Here is a 24,866-nt window from a genome sequence, read left to right on the forward strand (position 1 = left end):
GAACCAAATTGATGTTGTTGGAACTGTAGGGGGCCTCGAGCTCGACTATCCAGGGACCTCGAGGTCAGCTAAGAGTAATAAAGTATGAATAATAAAGTAAAGACAATAAAGCTTAAAAGTAATTGCTGAGCACGTTAAACAAATAAGAATGTTATATTGCAGTGAATGATCTGATACCCTTACGGTATGGTTGGGGTCCCCTTTTTATAGGAGGAGAAATCCCCTACATAGTACATTCCTTATAAAAGTAAAGAATTCTATTGGTACAGGTGTATAACGGTCTAGTACGAACTTGTATCATTTTGCACAACCCCTATCCTATAATTAATGCCCAGGTCAACGTGTCCTTGAGAAATTCCCGCTTTTTCTTGATTGGCTTCGAGATTGCGACGCCTTCGATGCAAGTTGTGCCAGGCCCTCGATCAACTTCCTCAAGGCGGGTGTTCCTTAGCCGAATCTGATCTCCACTTCGAGTCTCCCAGACTCGAACCTGATTTAAGACTTCAAAATCATGCTCACTTGATTTTGACCGTATACATTAACGAAGGGAAGGAATTTCTATTTCTTTGTTCGGTTTGACCAGACTAAAGAGGAAATTAAAGAGGCAAGAAAATAATATATATTTCTTTATAATACCCTTTTCTCATTACCTCCTCAAATTTAAATTTAAAACAAAAATAAAGAGAAAAGAATGAGGTTGAAAGCAAAAATCTCCTCGATCTTATCTGAGCAAGTAGGACCTGTCCTGTAAATCAGCAGGACAGCCTAGAACAATCCTTTGAAAAGAAGACATGGCCTTAGTCCACAATTCCCAAGTTTTCTCTTCTTTCCCAGCCATCAAGTCTGGCCCATATCCCAAAATCATGAAATCAAGGTCTCTCAAAATCTCAGCTTCAGAAGATAAGCCTCAGGACCAGAAGGCTGAAACTGATCCGGTGAAGCTTGCATTTTTAAAAGCTAAGGCTTACAAGAAAGAAATTAAATTAGCTAATGATGATAAAGTGGTGCCTTTGGCTGATAAACTTGCTTTGGACACTAACACTGTACAAGAAAGTGAGCCAAATATCTTCTTACTTATTTACATGCTTTCGCTATTTCCCTATCTTTTTTCCAGAATTATTCACTTTACTCTTTTCAATAGTTAAACTTGAGAAAAGTTTCCACCCTCTAGTTATTATATTCAAATGATTAATATATTCACGTAAATATCTTTTTGTAGAAATTAGTAAGCTAGACCTAGAAAACCTTCAATATGGACTTGTGAAGGAAGTGATTTTTTTTTTTTTTTAAAGTTTAATGCAATATGGATGTGCTTAGCATTTTATATTGTGTGATTTTCTGTTAACTGTAGATGGATTCTATGGATATTGTAAACCATGGTTAAAGGATCGATGTAGCTTAAGATACTGTTAGTAGTTTGATCAAGATTATTAAGGGTTGTTTGGTTGGGGAGATTAAAAAAAATAATCCCAACATGAAATGACATAATGCTTGGTAGGAGGGATTATGAAAAATAAATTCATTCGTGTTTGGAAAAATAATCGTCGTATAACTAATGCATTGTTTAGTTAGCGGTATAGGATAATACGCGTACTAAATTGTGCGAGAATCTACGTATTATTTTATGCAAGATAGAACATGAAATAAGAATACATGTATAAGTAATATAGAGATTAGATAGTATCTGCATAACATTCTCTGACTTGTTATTCTTTACGGTATAATATTCCCTTCATTGTTATTCACCCCCATAAAGAATTAATGAATTATAATCTCAGCAACAAGTGAACCAATGACCCTATAGACTCTGATTGTTATGCAAAAGATAAGGGCTTTATTATCCTTTATAACATTTATAGCTGACCCCGGATCTACTTGCACTTGTCGGAGTTTTACTTCACCAATATATCCTGAAAGGTACAGTGGACGATTATGGTGAAGGTCCCCATTATAATCTCAGCAACAAGTGAACCAATGACCCTATAGACTTTGATTGTTATGCAAAAGATAAGGGCTTTATTATCCTTCGTTTGGTGCATCAACGTTATTCTGCAGCATTCTTGAAAATGAAACTAGAAACAAGTATGAAATTATGTAATCTGAGTTGTATTCGACTGATGGCTGTGAATATTTTCTGTAGGATCAAATAAAGGGAATGGGGAAAGTGACATAAATGCCTTACCCAAAAAGAGTGTTAGTAAGAAGGAAAAGTTGACGATCTCAAGTAGTGATTTCGTGGGGCTTGGTTTTTCTGATAAAAAGCAAAGCAGGGGACTGCCTGCTGGATTGGTTCCAATAGTAGACTCATTCCCTGAAGGAAACTTGCCTGATGTAGAGATACTTGTTGGGGATACAACCAATTTTGTAGATACGGAGACATCAAAGTCAAACCGCATCCAAGAAGATGACACGAATACCTATAAGCCGAAAATTTCCACGTGGGGAGTTTTCCCCAGACCAAACGACATCTCGAAAGCTGTAGGTTGCCTATTATGACTTGCACTTCAGCTTTTTGTTATGCACTGTCTTCTTATTCAGAATGCTTCGTTTTATAGTTATCTACTATGATTTCATGGAAATAGCAGCTTTTGATGCTACTGTAGGATATGTTTATTTGAATGTTTTCTAGTGCAATTAGAAGTTAATGCTTACTTTGATATGCCTGAGTTCAATGCTTTATGGATTAGCAGTAGGTTAATTTCAGTGCTAACTCCCAATTCCAGAACTTCACTAATTTGACCAAGATTCTTCCTAAGACAGAAAGTTACTCAAAAGTGAAACAGTAAATGCAAGTACAATGAAAAGATATACATAGAAAGCTAAGCAAAACTGGATAGATGATATCGTATTTCAATCCTCTCCAAAAAAATAACAGGCTCATTGTTTGGAAAATTAAGTTTCTTCAGTTTCTTGCATTATGTTGTAAAACAATCTGTTTGTCCAGTGTATTTCAAAAATATGTGTAGCATTTAAGTCGGGGTTTTTATTGTTGCAATTATTTGGGGCTATGATGTGTAGTGCAATACAATTGACCATTACATGCATTTTTAATGATGGCTGGATCCCTGTTGATAACTCCAGTTGCAGCAGTGGAGAAAGTAATGAAGTTAAGCTTCAGGTCAGGAATCATTTTAAAGAGAAGGGGTAAAAGTAGAAAAGATGTAGTATCCTATAGAGAATATCCTAAGAACATCGAGTGACCTTCTTTAGACTGTATAAAAAAAATATGCAATGTGCACTATCCAATGTTTAATGGTAGTTATGTTCAAAACAGGCATGCAAAATGATAGTTTACTCATCTGGTTAATATTGGAAATAAGTGGGTTGAGAGCTAATAAAAAAAGGTTTATATAGTCAGTTGTTTTCTGTTTTATCAAGATATTACACACACATATTGTAGATTGCTGATGACGAGTACATGAAAGGTTTCAGGAAATTACCACTCGACTTAATCCATGCATGAACCTTATTCTTTTTGCAGTTAAGAATGACAAGCTGTATTATGCTTGACTATGCCTCTCTCTATCAAATTTTAATTTCTCTGAATACCATGATCTCTTGAACTAATGAATGTAGTTATTTATGCAAAACACTATGAATAAACTTATTGCTTGTTTGGAGCTTAGTTCGGTGGTGGAAGAACTTTACGTCCAGGAGAGGCACTTGAATCAGCAGAAGAGAAAGCAGCTAAAGAAGCACGTACAAGGGAGCTACTTGCTGCCTACAAGAAGAGAGTAGGCCTAAGTATTGATCCAAACATAAAACTTGAATGTGAGAAGGTATAGTTTAACTGCTATTATTATTCTTTATATCATGATTCTTAATGCATCAGATTTCTTTCATTAAGGAAAATGCATTTAGTTTGCTTCTTATATTGATCTTGAGAGCTGATGCAGAAATCTCATCAATTACTCATAAGTTTTCACTTTTAACATATAAAAGCTTTTGTACACCATTCCCAATTCTATGAATTGCCATGTTGTTGGCAACTTGATTCGATAAACACCAGATTTGTTAATTCAAATAGTGGAATTAAATATTTCTGCCAATCATTTTTTCTTTGAATACACGTAAAGCATAGTCTTATTTTGAAATGAAGAGGGATATCTTGTCATGTAGTTAGTCACCTAAATGAATGAGCAAATATTGATAGTTTTTGGAGGGCTGGTACTGATGTGCTCCTTATTCTCACAAATCCATTTAGACGGACCGAAATTAAAGGTTTTAAGACTTGGAAATTATATCATTCTTTTGGTGAGTGGGATAAATTGACATTACCACCAGACATTAAGCTAGAGCCTCAGGTATATTGGCCTTCAGAGTTCATTACAACTTAAGTGCACCTTATAAGCAGTGTAGTTTTCCTCGATTAGATCATCTTGCAGATCTCGACATTCCAGTTGGTTAATTAGATATATTTGCACACACAGGCGATTGTAGGTTATATTAAAGTGGGCCATGAACCAGAAGTACTGAAACTAAATGCTAGATGTGGCCAACTGTTACTACATTAATCTCTAGGAAGTGTGGTTCACTTCTGAAATTTCTACAACTGACATCTGTGTTTCTGCATTGGCGGGTGGTCTGGAAAGCACTTTTTGTTAGAAAAATAATTTGATAACTCAAAAAGAAATATTCCAAAACTATGTCTAGATTCATTTTCTTACTATGATATTAATGAGTCATTATTATAGTAATTATTTAAATATATTTGTAACAGAAACTTAGTTTAATTTTGAAATCATTTGGGACAAAATAATTCTGAATATTGAATGCTAATTTGAAATTGGCAATTTAAGAGCTTTAATGGCCTTGGTTTCTAACGTTTTCTTGCCAACAATCCGATGTCATTTTTGGATTTCATATATAAGTATATGTTTGTTTATTTGGAGGATAAAAGAAACAAAGTGTGAACAAAGTTAAAACTTTTCTTCTTTTCTTTTGTGCTGGGTTTTCTTGTGATTAATCTTTGTTGTTTCTGCTCTTAGTTTATACTAGAAGAGCTTGTTGAATCCTGGGGATACGCCTAATTTTATTTATCACGGTGTAGGCGAAATATCCTTAAGGACAGTGTCCTTGACACGCCTCAAGCTTAACCTTTTATTCTCCATAATCATTCAATATTTTCCAACACTTTTAGCACTAAGGGTGCCAACATTGCATGTTCATGCAGAGCCATTCTGACATGCACGACTGGTGCATATAAGATTGATTTTACAGCTGAAGCATGACATTAACTGCAAAAATATGGTTAAACTCACAAGGTTTGGCAATGGGACATGCGAAGAAAATGGAGTGATATTGGTCTGGATTAGTTATTCTCTAGAACCACAAAATCTAAAAAGTCCTCTATGGGCGACAGGTCTTGCATTCTCCATTTGTGTTTCCTAATGCATTTAAGAGGCTAGATGTGGTTTCATTTCCTGAATTCACAAGTGGTAAACTAGACCAACGACTTATTAACATGGTTGAAATTGATTGAAGCACGCTTTTTAAAAATAGATTTCCTGTCTAATATTCCATCCCTCGTAAGCAAGGCAAACAGAATACTAAATTACTTCAGAAACTTATGTTTTAGTTGATCTTGTCATTTGGATAAGATAATAAACTATGTTGAAGGAGTCCTTCGAAAGGGAAGATTGTTTCTAGTATTATGCCATTTTTAATGCGGATTTATGTTCTTTCTTATTTGAGAATCATGAGGTATGACTTACTTCTTAATTTTAGTGCTGTCATGCTTAGGCACTGAAGGATGGCGACTCTTTCATGGACCTTGGCAAGCTCAGGGAAGCACTACCATTTTATGAGAAAGTTATGAATGAGTTGCCATTTCAGGTGATCTTTTGTAATAGTTGGATGCTCTGCAACACTTAAAAGCTTGCAAAATTGAACATCATTTTTTCCCTTTTCACATCTTAAACCAGGAAAAAGAAAGAATTGTTTAGATGCATTTTATCCAACTTCATTATCTGTTAGATGAGTAAAGTTGCAATTCCCTCAGCACTCTCCTGCAAATGATCCACATCCGTCCACCAAAAAGAAGGAAAAATTCCAATTTCATGCTCAAATATCTTGTGAGGATAAGGATTGCATATGTGAACATTATTATGATAAAAGAGGCCTTAAACAAATTGATGTGCATGCGCATAAGTAACAAGGACTAAAGTAATAACTTATGCTTTTTTTGTATCTCTTTTGAATGATGGGAAAACTTTAGATTTGCTTTCTCTTTTGGATGTGAAAACTTAAGATTTGCTTTCTTACAGAATGAATGCCCTGTTTCATGACACTAGATACATTGGTCTTACTTTTATACTTCTTAACTTTGTGTTATCCTGTTCTTAACAGAAATATAAAGTAATATATGCAAACGCGCAGGCAATTGGCACTTCTCTTCTCCAATGCATTTGACATTGAAATATGACATAATGTTTGTGCAGACTGAACTTCATGGATTAGCTGCACTGCAGTGGTCTATTTGTCAAGACTCGCTTCGTAGGTATGTCATCTGTAGTTCTTATGAAATGCCTGCCCTTTTCTGTTATAAGAGTAGTTAAAGAATTTAAGCTAAAGAATTCCAGCTCACCCAAGAGAAAAGAAAAAGGAAAAGAAAAAGTTGCACTGAGCATCTTGCTAAACTAATTGATAAAAAAGGGGCCAGCATAGGAGATTGGATTACTACTATCCCGTGATGAATTCACCTTGTGTTGATGATTCTTTTCATTGTTCTCATATGTTTTCTAGAGGACTAACATACTGAATACTGATATGTCCATCACGTTTTGCAGCCATGCCCATATTCCTTACTCACTAAGCCATTATCTACTCTTTCTGACAACGCTAAAATATGACGGGACTAAAAATCGGAGTGTTAAGTGAAAGTATGGATGATTATATGTCTCTCTAACAAGATCAAGAGCTTAACGCATAAGTTAATTAAATATTGTGGACAGAAAAATCACTTGTTACCGTGATGTGTCTGGCTAAAACTAAAGTTATATGACCATGCACCGGAAAGTTTTCTTTCATTATCGAATCTTTATATATATAAAAGAGAGGTGTTAATCCAGTTATGTCAGAGTCCAGAGGAATTTGGAGCTCCAGAACTTCACTGTGGATTGACAATTGTTGCAGCAAATTTCTGTCATTTCATTATCTTTATGATGTTTGAATGTTAAAACATTTAGCTGTGAATGCACTTGCATTTTTGGCCTTGTGCCTGTGTCTAAGACTGACCATTCAGATCCACACCATAATTGACAGGTCCGATGAAGCTCGTTTAATGTACGAGAAGCTTCAGTCTCATCCTAATGGTCAAGTGAGCAAGAAAGCAAGGCAATTCATGTTCAGTTTTCAGGTAATAGTTAGCTATTCAGGGAGTACAAGTTGTGCATCAAACTAGAGGGTAAAGACCCGTTGAAAGTTGAAGTTTGAAGTACACTTGATTTCAGCCAGGAATTTATACAAAATGATTGAAAAACAATGCTAGTATGTCATAGTAGTTGGTATCTAAACCTGTGGCCTAAAGTAACTTTTGAAACCGCCTTTACTACTAGACTAGAATTTTCCCTTTTGTCGAGGGGATTCGACATCAAAAAGATATCGTTAATTGCTCTACTTGCGTAGTAGAATTTTCCAACGAAGGGGATACAACTGAACTCCCTTCCGTCACCTAGATAACAATGAAGCTCTCAGTATATCAGAATTGGACCATTGGCTTTTGGTTGGATCTTTTATAAGCTGGAAATTCATACTATATTTAAAATGTTTGGATGAGTAGTGAAATTGTTTGTCTTAATTGATGGCAGGCCATGGAAATGATGAAGGTAAGTGGCTCAACATTCTCTTCAATGAATCTTGGCTATCAGAATTATTTCAACGCCTTTATTAGGGATAAAGTAAACTATTCCTTAAAAGAGGATGAACCTGAAGAAGGTGCAATCCGAGAGGCAATCCCTTACATTATATTTCTTCTTTTCCCTATTTTTATTGTGTTAGTAATTGCTCTACCAAAGGGTGTATAAGTTTCGTATCTAAACATCTTGAAAGTCGGACAAGAATAACTTTGGGACTGTTATGATAATAGTCTGAAGCTTTATTCTAAGTACATACGCATAAAACAAATTTATGCTTATTAAACGCAAAGAAATCCAGGTGTTAGCTCTTATCAAGTGTTAAAATATCGTAGTCATGAAATACAAAAAACAGGTTTTTGCAGTAATTGTAATACTATTTACACTGTAGCCTTTTCACATTCTAAGCTTTATTTGCTTTGTCTTCGACTTTCCACCGATAATAACAACTATATGTAGCATTTTCATATCATTATTGCACTATATAAAATAAAAGTGCTCAACAAAAGTGTCAAATCATTTTATTCTTTTTTCTTCTCCATCTAAAAAATTCTCTTTATCTCAAAAATCGACTGCGTGTGTTTTGCTCAATACCATCTTGATAGGTAATTTTTTATTTTTTTATTTTTTTTGCTAGACCAATTCAATTTCTATTGATTGCATTATGTTTGTGAGCCTCCCTGTTCTATTTTATTTCCTGAAGAGGAGTAGGTCCTACCTAACAATATATTAAAGGGCTTACGAAGTTAAGGCAGACACTGCCTTTTTTAACCTTTACACATACATTCTTAGGTCTGTTAGTTTTCCAATTGGTTAATGCCTAAGTTATAGGAAAGATTTTCTTAGTATTAGCTTGATATATAATATTGAGATGATACATGTTAAATGAACGGTCTTTTTTAAATATTTTTATGTAGAATACAAAAGAATGTAATTTCTGGATGCTTATTCTACATAACATAAACACTAAAAGCGATATATGTTGCTATAAGGTATTATGAGATATCAACAAATATGAAAACTGTCAACATGAATATTTGATACGCTAGAGGAACTTCATAAAAAAGGGTTTTAACAATTCAGTTGACTTTTTACAACTACGAACTATCAAGCCATTCGATGATTCGAATAGGCTTACTGTTCATCAATTTTAGTTTGTACTTCCCTTTCAAATTTCCAAATACTCACTATTACACGTTTTAATATCATCTATACTGTTTTAAAAAGTACAAAAATAACAAACCCAGTGTAATCCACAAATAGGGTCTAGGGAGGGTAGTATATGCGCAGACCTTACCCCTACCTTATGAAGGTAGAGAGGCTGTTTCCAATAAATTCTCAGCTCAGGAAACAGTGATAAGGAAGCAAACCATAACAACAACAAGAAAAGAATAGAAAAGAAAACAAGGACTCACGTATACTAACAAATATGTAGAGATAAGAAAATATTACTAATACAATCTGTAAGAAAGAAACCCATATAATAAAAAGGTCTAGGAACAGGCAATAAGAATATTACTAATACTATCGGTAACACCTAAGAGTCACCCTCGGCTCCCTATTAACCTTCAACCCTAACTCTCGACCTCCATACTTTCCTATTTAGGGTCACGTCCTTAGTGAGGTGAAGTAACGCCATGTCCTGCCTAATCACTTCTCCCAGAACTTCTTACAAAGCCATGTGAAGGTGCCTCTATTGAGGGGCGGAGGCACGTTGATCCGAGCGGTGTCATCCAACACCGCTTCGTCGATGATTTTTTTAATTAATATGTATATAAAATAATATTACGTAAAACAACATAGCAATAAATAGAGCTGAAATAAGACCGCCTGACTAGAGAGCTTCGGTGGCTCGCTGGTAAAGCATCTAGATTTCCGGGTGGAAGTCAAGACTTCGAACCCTTGCTAGGTTGGTTTTTTTTTATAAAATTTTTCAACATTATTGTGGGAAAAGAAGCCACCATCCGCGACAGCATCCCGTTGGTATATCTCACTGCCAAAAATACTTTTAATGATTCATAGAATATTCTTTCTAATGAGTCTATTGTAGATACAATTACTTAGAACTCGTCCAAGAGAAATTTGTATTAGGGTACTTGAATTATTGTTTTAAAAAAAAAATATATGAAATAGGATTTTATTAGTGTTTTATTTATTGTTCACCTTTTTAAATGTCGACACCGCTTACGAAAACTCCTGCGTACGCCCCTGCTTCTATTATGCCCAATAAAGTCTCACAAATATAAGATGCTTATATTTAAGTTATGCTAACTGAACAAGAAATTATTACAAATAGTCAGTTATAAAACAGCTTTACCTTAAGGAAGAATATGTCAGCATTTTGCATGCATGGGTAAAAAATTTGGGCCGCTGTCAATTCATCTGGCTCAGACCGACCCATAATTCGGCAGCACCTTAAAATATTATTTTAAAAAGTCTTTATAAATTAACATGGGACACACATGTCCAGAAACTAAGTTATCTACAAGTAAGAAATGTACATTTGATTGGATATGAATCTTGTATTTATTGATTTAATATAAATATTAAGTGGGAATAATATTTTAGACGTAATTTTTACATTTGACAAGACATGACAGCACCGGCCAACTTCTAGTAAGAAATGACTCCGATTAATATCCACATTTTTCATGGGCGGTGTTCAGATAGTTAGGGACAAAAAGAAGTGATCCTTTTTGTTTTGCAGAAAAAGAAGTGATTACTTGCATTATTGAGTTAGTTATACTATTTTATCAAAATAATGAAAATTGATACTGTACGTAATTTATAAGCATAAATGCATAATCACTATTTTTTTTTAATTTTTTTTTTCAAACAAATAGGTTATTTCACCTAAATTTTGACCCTCAATATGGCTCCACGATGGGTAAATAACTTATTCACATCCAAAGTTGCACAATTCAAGTAATTTAACCTTTACAACAATCATGTGTCAAAAATCTATATTGGTTCATGTGTCAAAAATCTATATTGGTTCAATTGGTCAAGTAAATTTTTGTCAGATGGTAATCGCGTTACGTTCATTAATTTTTTTCTCGAAAAGTGACAATAATAACAATAATAAATACAGTGTAATCTTACAAGTGAAGTATGAGAAAAGTTGTGTACGCTGACCTTACCACTTTCTCGTGAAGATAGAAAGATTGTTTATGATATTCTCGGAAAGTAATAAATTTATCTAAAAGAAATAATATCAAATTGTTAAATATAAGATAATTGGGTATTCGATCGTTGAATCATTCCCTTAGATTTTCTTTTAGGTATTTCCTTAGATCAGTAAAATTCTACATGCAAAATCTCTTTCTTAGAGCCTCTTTATCATCAACAATAACAGTTATAAGTGAATAAGTTCAAATATATTACGTATAACCACTTAATTATACATTCAAGAATAATTCTACTATCAAAGTTTATAAATGCTCACTATTCAAGAAAAAAAGTTATGCAGACAGTCTTTTTCTAGTTTAAAACTATTTTTTTTGGTTTTCTATTCAGTGTCTAGTACCCGTAGTAGCGCCCGATTATATTCGGATTCACGCCAGAAAAACTCACATTAAGGGCCGACTATATCTAGATTCGCGCTAGAAAATTCTACATTGCGGGTAAAACGCTATTTAACAAAGGCGAGAGACCTCTGAGTAAGGATAAAAGATTACTTACCACTTTACGAGAACTTTTGTTGGTAGTTTAAAACTACTTTTTTCTTCCTTAAAGAGAAATACCACCAACGGATGTGGTGCAGTGGATGAGACTGCTCTTCCCTTAACCAGAGGTCTCGAGTTCGAGCCCTGGTATGGGAAAGTCCTTGGTAGGGAGCGCTTCCCCCCGAATGGGGCCCTACGTGGGCGCGAATCCGGATATAATCGGGCTCCAATACGAGTACCAGACATCGGGTGGGAAACCAAAAAAAAAAAAAAAAAGAGACGTGGAGCGTCTGGAAAATCTGCTGTACGTAGAGACGCTCCTCCTCATTGTGGTGGTCCTACAATAGCTAAACTTTTTAGCCGACCATTAGCTCAAATTCCTTTTTGTGACCATCTCCATTAACTTTTTTTTTTCTTTTTCTTCTTTTCAGAAAAGTAAAATAAATATAAGAGCACTTGGATTTTCTATGGTCAACTAAATCACTCTAGAATACAAGATTTGTCTTCTCCTAATTCCCATTTCTTTAACTTTCTTTTATCTTACTAATAAAGCAAAAGAAAGAAAGAAACAAGCACCATCCCTAATATTATATTTTCAAAAAGTTCCTCTACATGTTTTGGCTTTTTAATTAGAATAATGATTTCTTATACGATCTAATACTTGAAAACAAACGATTTGGGTATATTAAAGATATGCATAATCAGCTAAATTATATATTATGCTCCCTTAATTTATGCCATTATGGTTGGCCAACAAAGTTGATATTTAACTAAAATCGTTACTCCTATCATTGTCATTTTAAAAAAATGATTTTGTATAAACTTGTAATTTTTTTAAGCTTTAATATATGGAGAATTATTTAATTATAGAACTAACAAATCTCATCCCAAGATGGCAAGTTACTTTTCTGGATAAAGCCATCCCTTAACGTATAAAATTGAGGATACTTGAGTCATTTAATAAGAACATTACACAGGAAATCTGTAATGGCTCATCACTTAATACTTTAACAAATTAAATCTCCATTATGCCAAATGTTTGAGTTCCCTTTCCTCGTCACATATCACAATAATACAAAACCAGAATGAGCATAAAAAGAACCACCAAATGTTGCGTTCATCCTTAATCAAAGATCTCGGGTTAAGCCCTGAGTATGGAGTCACCTTTGGTAGGTAACGCTTTACCAAAGTGTAACTTCCCGCGCGGATCCAGATTAATCGAACTCCAAAGCGAGTACTAGACATTAAATGGGAACCAAAAAAAAAAAAAAAGAATGAGCATAAAATAAGCCAAAAGGCACACAGGGACCCATGACCTCCCAATTAGTGCAGGTCAGCATCTAATTCTTATCTTAACCTTAATATTATTAATAATTTCCCACATGACAAATCAAACACCAAAAAGCAATAAGCACCCCCCCCCCCCCACACACCCACACACACCCACACACAAGAAAACAAGACAAGAAAATAAAAAGAAGGCTGCAAACCAAAGGAAAGAAACTTAGAATCTCTGGTAGTTGAGATTTCAAAAACTGCCTTTCTTCATGATCTCAAAGTCCTCTATCTCAAGAAGAAGAAAACCAAAAATCCTTGTGGTTTTCCTTTGAAAAGAATATATCTTATTCCAACCAACTAAGATGGTGCAAAGAAAGGTTCCAAACAAGCTTGATATCAAAGCTGATCATATTAAAGCCAACAAACAAATGATGAACCTCAAACCATCTTTACCAATATCACCAAAACATGATATCAAGAACAGAGGAGCTGACCTCAAGACAAAGATGATGAAGAAATCAGGCAAAACCAAGCTCTCAGAATATGACATCTGTCACTCACCCAAATTCAGAAGGCATGTTCCTCAGCCAGGAAAACCACCACCTCTTGTTCATACCACTACAAATTCTTCAACACCAAAGAAGCAGCAACAGCAGCAGTCAACATCCACTCCAAATTATATGAAGTCCACCAGCAGTTCTGTTGCAAGGAAAGAGCAGTCTCAGGTTAGTTCAAGGAGCCCTCAATCTTACTCTCAAAGTTCTAGCAGAAAGAATTCCAATAACTCAAAGTTAGGCTCAGCTTCTTCTGTTAATAAACCAACAAGAAGTTTAGCTAGAACTTCTAGTTTGAAACTAGTGAGGACCACCCTCACAAAAACTCCCAGTTTTAAACCAGTAAGAGCTTCAACCAAGAAATCATGTTCCCCAGCTGTTGTTCTGTGTGAAAACTTCAATGTTGAAAGAGCAACATGTTCATCAACTTTGAAAGAAGCTAAGTTTCCTTCATACCTTGAACTTAGTCCCGGAGCAACAGAATCAGATGGAACTTCTGTTTTTAAGGTCTGCCCCTACACATATTGCTCTCTTAATGGCCATCATCACCCTCCTTTGCCCCCATTAAAGTGTTTCTTGTCAGCTAAAAGGCGTGCATTAAAGACTCAGAGGAACTTCAAGTTGGGATGCCTATCTCCCCGTCGAGCTAATCCCCATGGATTAGGCTTGAATGCTAATGTACCAAAACAAATACTGAATCCTACAGAGGTAGCTCCTGTGACAAATGAAGACGACTACAGAGATTTTTTTGTCGAAATTTATGACAAAGAAAGGGAAGAGATGGCTGATACCATTAGTAAAAACACAAACTCGGCAGATGATCTAGTAACTTCGAATGAAGGCAGTGAAGTGGCAGCAGATGATACAGAGGGCAATCTTGATCAAAAGAGAGAAGATATTTCAGCAGAACTTTTTATCCTTGGCTTCTCTCTAAATGAAGGTGCTACTGAAGAAGCAGATTGTGAATCCTTGAGTATGCATAGTGAATTAGATATAGAAGAGTCTGAAGCTTCTGATATGGACTGGGATGTAGAGAAGTACTATGCAAATAGCGAAGGCGAAACAGGTTCAATCTCAAATGATATAGAGCCCATCACACTGGTTGATGATTCAGTTGGCAGCGACGAGTTTATGGAAAAATCATCTATTCTGGAAGAGACCTTGGATAACGGAAGTATCATCTCTGGAATAAGTTATGATTATGATGACTCACAATCTGCCTGTTCGCATACAGAGTTTGACATTGATGAGTGTGTTGAAGCGTCTGAGGACACCTCAAATAACTCTCTGGATGCCACTTTCTTTCTGGAACAGGAAATAGCTGAGAAGACAGAAGATGAGCGCGGTCCCTGTCTAGCAGACGGCGAGGCAGCAACAGTGGATAATCAGGTTGCTGTTACCTTCTGTCTAGAAGATGAAATTTCAGCTTCTTGCGAGGACTATACAACTCTTCAAGATGATGATGCAACTACACCTATGGGGTATCAAGAGCTAAATGTTTGCAATTTCAATGAAGTACAAGATGAAACATGCAAGGACAATCAAAAAAGTTCTGATGAAAACATTGCTGTCAAGATAGAAGACGCAGAAACAAAAACAGATTGCTGCGAACAAGGAAATGAAAACGATCATGGCAGTACTGATAAACAATTGGTAGTGGATGCAGATCTCAAGAGAACTGAAAGCGCTTCTGGTGTCGAAGCAGATTCAACAGCTGAGGCATGTGAGGAAAAGCTGAACCAAATCAAAGATGCACCAAGATTTAAAGATAAGAAGACACATAAATATGATTTGAGTGTAGAACTGTCTGAGAGCTACACAAACCTGAGAGGCATAACCAGGCGCATTGACATTGAGGAGCCAGGGGAATCAAAAGAATTCAATCCACGAGCACCAAATTTCCTGCCAGTGGAGCCAGATCCAGAAGCAGAGAAAGTTGATCTCAAGCATCAGATGATGGATGATAGGAAAAATGCAGAGGACTGGATGGTTGATTTTGCACTCCGACGAGCAGTGGACAAACTTGCACCAGCTCGCAAGAGAAAGGTAGCATTGCTCGTGGAAGCTTTTGAAACAGTCATGCCAACATCTAAATGGGAACCTCACCTCAGGCGCAGCGCAGCAGGATTTGCACATTCTAGACCAATTCAAGCTTGTCGCTGATGCCAGTTCAAGGTCAGTTACAAACTCGTAGAATTTGATACAATCCTGTCCTTGTAGCTCATAATCAAACTAGAATGATAAGGATCAAATCTTGAATTACATAAAGTTGTTTCCATAGATGAGTTAATCATCGAAACACATGTTTCCATTGTGGCACAGGTGGACATCAGCGGGGAGCAAGTTCTTTATAAATTAAGCCTGTCAGACCAAGAAAGCCCAAGACAAAATACATTTCTAGGAGCAAACAAGAATCTTAGGTCCAGGAGCAACTGTTTGTTTGGGTCCAAGAACAACTGGCTTGCTGCTCACAAGTCACAACCCTCCAGCATGTGCAAAGATTTCAGCTTAATGGCATTAAGGGAGTTGATTAGGATTGAATGATGGAAAACATCATCATGGATTCTCCGATAATTTGATAGAACCTGCTATTATGCTTATTTGTCGAGGATGATGCCTATCCATGCTTTAGTGTTGTTAAGGGTTTTATGTATTTTCATCTATGGCTTTAACTACAGTTGGCTAATATTTCATGTATGTATCCATGAAATGTTATGATACCATGATCTTCAGCTGTCATCTCGGTTACAATCTGAATAATGCCAATAACATGCATGATACCAGTAATCACAAATGAGCAAATTGAATTTAACGGCTCAAACATTGGTTATTACTAGTGTTCAAAGAGTTAACTGCAAAGTAAGGTAAGCAACAAAATGGTCACAACTGCGCGTTAGGAACGATTTAAACACTATTGAGCCGCACACTTAATGTAGCTTCACGTGTATAGAGGAAACAACTGCAGCTCAGTCAAGTCACCTCTATCATAAACTTTTAGTCATTTCTCCTAAAGATTACCTAATTTCAGATACTGCTCTCTCGTGTTTCAACTGATCATTCTTTATCGATGACATTAGACATGCCTTTAAGTATCCACTAATCTACCCAAATGCAGCACCTTTTTCCATTTCAATATTTAGGCCATGGTTTTTAGGGTATTATTTCACAATTTCCACTTCATATTAATTCTTTGCTACATTCCTTTCATAGTTTTTTTATTAACAGTATAATCATAAGGCTGAAATGCTGAGCTGCTAACATCAGACAATTTAGCCATGAACTATAAGGTGCTGGACTTTCTTTATGAGACCTGTGATTTCAACTCTTTTCAACAGGCTATTCTCCTATGCAGTAACAATAGCAATACACTGATATCTTTTCTCTTGAATCTAAAACTTCCAATTTCTACAATTTTAGCAGTATTAGTTACCTTTTTCCTTCAGTATTAGTTACCTCATGGGGCCAAGCTCAAACATGTCAAAAAGTAATTTTTTATTTCTCTTCAAAATGCCACACAACTTCAACTTAAACCTTGCATATAATATTAGAAAATGGAAATATTCCAGATACAAACTATGCATTCAAGTATACTATCCTTTTTCTTCTGAATGCAATTTTCTAGGAGTATGATGGAAAAACATCACTTCTGAAGGAAAAGCTATTGCTTTGCGTCTAAGTGCAATTTGAGCCCTGATTCATCAATAAGTGATTGTAGCTCTTTCTGGTAATGGTCCAGAAGATAGTCATCGGGGATGAGGTCATTGGCATCGGCCAAGCAGGAGCTGGATTTATCATCTTTACCACTCTCTTCCGATTTCTTTGACAGATAATCATGGAACACCTTAAGCACTTCCATTGTTGAACGAGATTGCACCGACTCGTGTAAGTGTTGGAACTTATACTGGATTTCCTTAGTATCAACCATTCTTTCTTTCAAGCCATCAGGAAGAGAGGCAAAAGCACTTCAACAAAGAGGAAGAAAACAAAAAGAGAGAAGATCAAATTTAAATCCAACGCAGCATGAAGAAAATTTCTAGTTGGTAATACAAACTCAAATCTCCACAAATTCCATCAAAGAGATGCTCATACTCACCTAGTGATACCTCTGACAAGACCCCAGTTGTATCCAACATATACAGAGTGCCTAAAACCGATGTTAAATCCCTCTTGTGCTGAAGTTTCTTTCCCTGCCATAAGACCATCACGGTATCCAATCTGATAATTTATCAGGAATTACCAAATACAAATTGAATTTGCAACCAAAAGGAATACATCTAGTTATGTTTTTCTGGATACTCTCAATCAGATTAAACTTGTAAGGATACAGTATGGAATTGGTCATGCCGCCTCTGCCATTCCCTGTCCATTTCAGATGTTTTATCCAATTTATCAGTAGAATCATGACACAAATCTCCATCATCATTCCACACGTCGTCCCATTCGCTGTCTGGAATTAGATGTTAATCACAGTCAGTGCAATCAATACAACTATGTGCTGGAGAGAGCCAACTAATAGCCCGTTTGGCTAAGCTGCAAAAATCAGCTTATTTTGAGAAGTGTTTTTTTTCAAAAGTGCTTTTCTCAAAAGTACTTTTGGTGAGAAGCAGTTTGTGTTTGGCTAATTAGTTTAAAAAGCACTTCTGAGCAGCAATTAGTGTTTGGCCAAGCTTTAAAAAACTGCTTCTAAGTGTATTTTTCTCAAAAGTGCTTCTCAAAAAAGTGCTTTTGGAGAGAAGCTACTTTTTTCTGCTTCTCCAAAACTGCTTCTGCTTCTCCTCAAAAGCACTTTTTTTTCCTTCCAAAAGCTTGGCCAAACACCTCAATTTTTGGTCAAAAGTGCTTTTGGCAAAAAAAAAAAAAAAAAGCACTTTTGGCCAAAAAGAAGCTTGGCCAAACAGGCTATAAGTAAACCAGACATAAATATGGGAATATCTCCACTTAGCAGCATTTCACTAACATAATTATTCACAAATCGCAGTTTTAAAATGTTTGAAATGAAAGAATAGGAAAGGACAGGAGAGATACAGTTCTTTCAATTTTAATTAATCTTAGACAAACAAAGAAAGGAAAAGAGAGAAAAAACCATTGGTTAATCAACAGAAGCTCAAATTTGCTATCATCCAAATCTGCTAAGAGTAGCCAGCAAAGAAGACCTTTTTATAATATGACGTTTTAAAATGCCAATGAAGACCTTCAGTTTTCCACTTCGATGGTTATTCAAATAAAGATGCAATCCCAGGAATAAGAGCACCGTATCATACCTCTTTTATTAACGGTAATCTATTTGATATTCAAATCTTAATACCAAATGCATTTCTAAATTTAATTATCAGTTGAAGCAATCAGCTAAAGTTCATACCATGTGAATCATTGTTTCCGGTATCACTAGTCGACCTAAGACTTGATTGAAGATTTGACATATGAAAGGTGTCAGGGTAGAGTTCATTCTTTATACTGCTTTCCATCTCCAAACCTAGGACAATCAGCTGAAAATAGTACAAAGAAAAGAAATGAAGTCAATTCAAATATCATAAGCCAAAAGGAAACCAATAAGTAAAGAATTGAGTCACAATTATACCAATAGCCTTTGTCCTGTTGTAAAAAATTATGAATAACTTTTAAGTCAAAAAATTCCACATGTTTGCACAAACTGTATTTTACTAATAGAAGCATTTGGGTGCTCAATAGAAGCTAATTGTACCAGAATACATATCACTGTAGCTGTCATGCTTCTTGATAAAAAAAACAGAAAACTTACAAAATGATTGATGCAATCATCCATTTATACCATTTCATACACAATAGCTTCCAAAAATGCCATTCATTGCAACACAATAAAATATTTCATTCCAATAATTATTGAATACATTTATACCATCTTAGTCCCGTTTGGTTATATTCAGCTTACCAAGTTCGAATCAAGAAACCTCTGGTTGGAATGCAGGCACTGTTAAATAAAGTTTTAACCCAAAATTTGTAGCTTTTGATAATTTATCGAAATTTTTTTTTGTAGCTTTTGATACTACAGAAATAAAAAATAAAGGTCTACTATCAAACAGAAATTGTATAATATGCAATCAAAAAGAACAATGTGCCAGGAAAGAAAACCTATTCCCAGCCTATGAGCTTCTCCTATAAATTAAAATCTTTTCGCCAGATTAAAACTTATCTATACCATACAAAATCAAGATGGCATTGTTTTTAATATGAACTGACACTGATATCTCAAACTGAAAAGGCATATGAAGTAGATGAATATCACACAATAACCGAATCACAGTAATTGTGATAACACAAGGAAGAAATCATTCCTTAACATTAGCAAAAAATTAATCCTTCTCTAATAGGTTTCATCCTTCCTACAGCCTACAGCAGTAGGATTTCAATTTAAAGGAAGATTTTCCGATAGATTTGCCCAAGAAAAACCCTATTGCCAACGTATAAGCTTCTCCTAATGGATTTTAATCTTTTCCCCTAGATAAAAACTTATATATCTCATTAAAAATCATGATTTTTATATCAGTTTCAAGTTTCAATACTTATAGATTGAGCTTTTTGAATAAGAGGATCTTCTTACCTTAATTTGAAGCTTTCGAATTATGGAGTCTACCTTCCTTTGTTTCTTTCCCCCCTTCTTTCCTTTACTAAGCTACAACTCCTTTTGTCCACAAAAATATACTCTTGAGCATTACCGTGGAGAAGAAACCGATTGGGGTCGTCACAGATATTTGCTCACCTGAATTTCATCTCATGGGATACAATCTGTTAGTTCTAACTGACGGTGTTAGGGTATTTGTTAACGGAGACTAAACTGTTCATTTCTTATAAAGGTAAAGGATTAAATATGCTCAAACTATATTTGAAGGACCATTTTAAATCTACCCAGAACTTAAGGAACTGTTAATGTCATTTTCTCCACAAGCAACCCTAGAACTATGGATTCTAATCTTTACTAGATGGGGCATGGCTTGTGCCAGCACAAGCCCAATATTAATGATGTGTACCTATGCTAGAATTGCAGAAAATACGAAGGAGTGCAGGCACAATCTTGCATTTTAAAACTTGCTATCAACTCCTACACTATACTAGAATTGGACCTAAAAAATAAGATAATATACTCAGCAACTCCACAACAAAGTCTTGATAAACCGTTGGCCTAGCGTATGAACTCGTATTTTGTTGTGCTGCTACTCAATGTACGAAAGCCACCATTCATTTAGCGTATAGTCAAAGAAATGTTCCTCAAAACCAATATCTTTCAAAGTCCCTATTAGGGTATCTAAGGCCACTGGATGTCTGCAAATTTTATAAGGAAAAAGATCTTTACAAAAGAGACAACATGGAAGTGAACAACCTGAAAGATAATCTCTCATTGAACTTGATAACTAAGTTTTTTTTCCTCATACTTCTCACTGATTCTATGAAGTTGATAATCTTCGCAAGAAGAAACCATTTCAGGGCTCACAAACATGAATTTAACTCTCGGTTAAATTAGCATGAAATAACCACTTTCAAAGTTGTAGTTGACATAAAAGTAACTTCACTTTTAAGGAAATAATAGAGAAGTAGAGCATTTTTTGTTAATTAATAATGAAACAAAAGATTTATTGTGGAACTTTATCATAACTTACATCGTTTGATTTGTTCTGTAAAGACTTATAAGTACTGAAACTAATACAGTAGTTTTTACCAGCTGCCTATTGCTTACAACATCGTAAAACAACAAAACATATTCAAAACTGATACTCAGCGTCCTGCCACGGACTGATGCAATCCTTTAAAGGCTAAAAACATAATTATAAATTCAAGAAAGCTGTGGAATCTGCAATGCCATGAAACTGAGGTAAAGAACTAAAGAAATATCAAATGCCATGAAAACTAAGGTAAAGAACCAAAGACATACCAAATGAGGCTTTTATCTTTTTCTTCGATAACTTTCTGTTCATCTAAGTTATTCAAGTTATTATGTGAATTAATATATTGTCGAATCTTTTTTTTATTGATAACATATATTAATATATTATCGAATTTAATGAGTTGTCACACATGATAAATAGATACACCAAAATAATTTCATATTAATATACTAAATGACATCCCCCAATAGCACTATTTGAATATTGCCAGTAGTATTAATAACCAAGGCACTGCAAGTTGATTAAATTTATATGTAACCTGAAAGAAGTTAACAGAAACTCTTGAACACAACTAAGATCACTAAGTAATGAAGGTTGTTAAACTCCTAGGAATGTCTAAAAATATATCAGAGCACGTAGTACCTCAAACAATACGGTGGATATGATAAATCTTACTTCATCAAAATTTAACAACAATGCAGCTGAATATTGATTTCACTCGGTGGACCCTTATTGCTCCTCCCATCCACCTCCAGCCAATCTTCTCGAGAACTTCGGACTTGAAATTTTCTTGCTTCATTCTCTAGCCAAGATATGTATTTATTTTGAATTTACGGAAAGAGTACGATGTTGGCTGATTGTAAATGTGTTTTCATGGTTTGTTAGATTTAAATCGTACATCATCCTCTCAACACGTGCTTTAATTTTATAGGAGGCTGCTATTATTATTATTATTATTATTATTATTATTATTATTATTATTATTATTATTTCAAAATCATGTTCATCACATACCTCTCGAACAATGTCCGTTGTTTACTCTTGTTTGACATGGGTATCCGCCCGTGAAGAGTCAAATCATAAAGTCATCGAGCGGCATACCCAAATTAAGTGTAATGGAAACTTGCCTTGCTTAATCTCTTTCGAGATAAAGGTTCTTACGAAAAGAGTAGAAGTCCACATGCCTCTCAAGAGAAAGATGAGTGACTTGTAACAAAATCAATAGATCAAGACGGTGGCATATATCATATTTTGTATTGTTCTTCTTGGCAGTGAGACGACTTCATAATGTACTCTTACTAAGTGACAAATTTGTGAAATATGAATGAATTTATTAGAATAACAAGCCCTTTTTAGAGTATTGAAGAATGTATCGAAGTGGAAAATGAATCTACAATTTTGAAAAAAAAAGAAAGTAGAATCTACAATTGAATTTTGAGATGCAATCTAACCTTATCTTTTACTTGTCAGTGATTATAGATGCTCGAGAGTATTCCAAAGAGCAAACAATTCCCAACAGGACTTCACTCTTAACCTTGAAATATTTTCTCTAACCGGGCACGATTATCACTAAAGACCTAGGAATCGCAAATAAGGAAATAACTATCAGCTGAAAGAACCAGCCTTTTGAACCATATTACGATAAATCAAAAAGCCAAATCAGAATTCGAGTATATAGATAATTAATTGGATATAGCATATGTAATATAAAGCGAACTGTAGACATACCTATCGGAAAACTTGGTAGCAAGCAGAAGCTTTTATTAAGCCTTAAAACCTACACTTGGACCAGTTGGTAGCAAATAGAAGCTTTGAGCCTTGATGCCTAACTGTTAAAATAAAGAAAGTGATTCAAGAGGATGAATTTAGATTTGTAGCCAAGAGCACAGAGAGCGGCGAACATAAGGAAGTAGGAAAGAATGAATTGCAGCAGTCTGTTCGTGCTTACTGCTTAGCCTCAATCTCAAATTACACATATATTAACTGAAATCACAAACGTGTGTTTCGTTATAAAGTGATTGGGTGCAACAACTGATGCGGTGGCGTTCAGTTTTGGAGTTAAAAGGATAGGTTTTATTAGATTCTGTTAAAGGTCCGAAATGCCCTTAAACAAAAATTAAAAGACAGCTAAGCAGCCACAGTTCTTCTAAAATATAGAAAATTTGCATACAATCATTTCAATATAAACTAATCTAACTGTTCAAATTTAACAACTAATTTTTCTTGAAATTTCTCATAATCTATTTTTTATAACTATTTTTCTTAAAATAATTTTAGAATATCTTAATTAACAAATCGCTTCAATTGTATCAAAACCGTTAAAAATCTTTCACTATCTAAAGTAGTACAAATCGCAATTAATCCACCAAAATCTGCATAGTCGTTTAATATGTAAATTAGGGTAAATACTTATCCACACCGGGTGTTTACACCAAACTATATTAACTCACTATAGTTAATTAATTTCATTAGATGAGAATGCATATAATTTACCATGGTTAAATGATTGAAGTCCATATGCAAGACACATGCCATATATCTATTGGCTTGGTGTAAACACCCGGTGCGGATAAGTTTTTACCTGTAAATTAGTTAGGGAAAATGCATGACCTATACCCGGATTCCCAACTACACACTTTTTCTATGCGGGAATCCTATTACCCCCTAAATTTATTTTAAATATAATTATTTGCACCCTTAACGCTGACAACCAAACTCTTGCCAAGTGGTGAGCTACACGCGCCCCCACATGTATTTTTAGTACTTTTTTTATTTTTTCTTCTTTTTCTTATCCTTTTTTCTTATTTCTTATTATTTTCATTTTTTTTGGTTATTTCATTCTCTTTCTTTTTGTTTTGGTCACCGGCAGCATAAAATGGTGGTCGTCGGAATTTCACAAATACCATTTTTTTCGGCGATTTTTTTTTTTCCGGCGGCAGATTTTTATCCCGATCTAAGTGTGTTTTGTTTAATATATATATCAATTTTTCTTGAAAGTGTAATTTATGTGTGGGAGGAAGAGCAAAAGAAATAAAAACGAATATAAGCTGAGAATACTTTTTCTAGTTAAAATTTCAATACATATTTTTTTCCGGCTTGGGAAGGTTTTTCGATGATGAATTTTTTCCCCCAAATCTGAGTGTATTTTGCTTTGCTTATGAATAGATCTTTTTGAGAGTTTAATTTGTGTGTGAAAAGAAAAAATGAAAGAAAAATGGTTAGACAAAGTCGCCGGGGAATGAATATCCGCCGGAATTAGAGAAGAAACGAAACAAAAAGTAAAAGAAAAAAGACAAAGAAAAAGGAAAAGGAAAAGGAAAAGGAAAAAAAAGTAAGAAAAAATGGTAAAAAAGAATGAAAAATAATCTGAAAATCATTTTTTCTTGCTTCTCACTCTCCTTTGGGAGAGTGAAATACACACACTCTGCCACGTCAGCGTTAAAGGTGCAAATAATTCTATTTAAAATAAGTTTAAGGGGGTAATAAGATTCCCTCAAAGAAAAAGTGTGTAGTTAAAAATTCGAATATAGGTGAGGGAGTACTTATGCATTTTCTCGATTAGTTACTATAACAATCGCAAAATGTACTATTTATGCTCTAGTTGAGAGGTTGCCCGAAATCGTCACAGATTAAAGTACTGAAAAATTGTTTGTTGCTAATTACCTTCTATGATTTAGGTTTCCTTTAATGAGTGAGCAAACTATCGCAAATTTTTTAGGGGCGATTGATTTTACGAGACCGTTATTAAATACCTCTTTTTCGGTGGTGTTGGGAAAAAATCGTTGTTGATCGATGGATGAAAGTCGATCAATCTAAAAAACTAATTAAATAATTTATTAGGTTAACGTGTTTCCTTCGTTTGATTTCTCAAATAAGTGT

General features: G+C 34.9%; 3 protein-coding genes across 6 annotated transcripts; 2 read left to right on the forward strand and 1 right to left on the reverse strand.

Annotated features, from left to right (window-relative positions):
* Nucleotides 672-8,221, forward strand: LOC109226185. The gene is made up of 7 exons (XM_019390996.1): nt 672-1,053; nt 2,141-2,478; nt 3,627-3,779; nt 5,743-5,835; nt 6,441-6,499; nt 7,264-7,357; nt 7,809-8,221. Exons 1-7 carry the CDS (start codon nt 792-794, stop codon nt 8,022-8,024), a joined length of 1,215 nt encoding a protein of 404 aa, XP_019246541.1. The 5' UTR covers nt 672-791; the 3' UTR covers nt 8,025-8,221.
* On the forward strand, nt 12,971-16,130 carry LOC109226258. The gene is made up of 2 exons (XM_019391077.1): nt 12,971-15,525; nt 15,673-16,130. The coding sequence occupies exon 1, from the start codon at nt 13,159-13,161 to the stop codon at nt 15,511-15,513; it is 2,355 nt and encodes a 784-aa protein (XP_019246622.1). The 5' UTR covers nt 12,971-13,158; the 3' UTR covers nt 15,514-15,525; nt 15,673-16,130.
* LOC109226358 lies at nt 16,828-23,010 on the reverse strand. 4 transcript variants are annotated; one of them, XM_019391214.1, is made up of 7 exons: nt 22,716-23,010; nt 22,439-22,564; nt 19,928-20,086; nt 18,710-18,836; nt 17,676-17,797; nt 17,444-17,565; nt 16,828-17,312 (listed from the first exon to the last, which is right to left on the reverse strand). In XM_019391214.1, exons 4-7 carry the CDS (start codon nt 18,813-18,815, stop codon nt 17,009-17,011), a joined length of 654 nt encoding a protein of 217 aa, XP_019246759.1. In that variant the 5' UTR covers nt 18,816-18,836; nt 19,928-20,086; nt 22,439-22,564; nt 22,716-23,010; the 3' UTR covers nt 16,828-17,008. The 4 variants fall into 4 exon arrangements, with proteins under 4 accessions (XP_019246759.1, XP_019246912.1, XP_019246713.1 ...); XM_019391367.1 differs by lacking the exon at nt 22,439-22,564; XM_019391168.1 differs by lacking the exon at nt 19,928-20,086.

Source organism: Nicotiana attenuata, chromosome 1, assembly GCF_001879085.1.
Source record: "Nicotiana attenuata strain UT chromosome 1, NIATTr2, whole genome shotgun sequence".
Taxonomy (NCBI): domain Eukaryota; kingdom Viridiplantae; phylum Streptophyta; class Magnoliopsida; order Solanales; family Solanaceae; genus Nicotiana; species Nicotiana attenuata.

Bases quoted from the DNA above. Each gene is read 5' to 3' on its own strand.
- LOC109226258 (XM_019391077.1), top strand. From the start codon at position 13,159: ATGGTGCAAAGAAAGGTTCCAAACAAGCTTGATATCAAAGCTGATCAT.
- LOC109226358 (XM_019391291.1), bottom strand. From the start codon at position 18,815: ATGGAAAGCAGTATAAAGAATGAACTCTACCCTGACACCTTTCATATG. The intron at 17,798-18,709 runs GTATGAACTTTA...ATCTAATTCCAG, and splicing joins CGGAAACAATGATTCACATG to ACAGCGAATGGGACGACGTG. The intron at 17,566-17,675 runs GTATCCTTACAA...ATAAATTATCAG, and splicing joins GGCATGACCAATTCCATACT to ATTGGATACCGTGATGGTCT.
- LOC109226185 (XM_019390996.1), top strand. From the start codon at position 792: ATGGCCTTAGTCCACAATTCCCAAGTTTTCTCTTCTTTCCCAGCCATC. The intron at 2,479-3,626 runs GTAGGTTGCCTA...TTTGGAGCTTAG, and splicing joins CAAACGACATCTCGAAAGCT to TTCGGTGGTGGAAGAACTTT. The intron at 6,500-7,263 runs GTATGTCATCTG...CATAATTGACAG, and splicing joins TGTCAAGACTCGCTTCGTAG to GTCCGATGAAGCTCGTTTAA.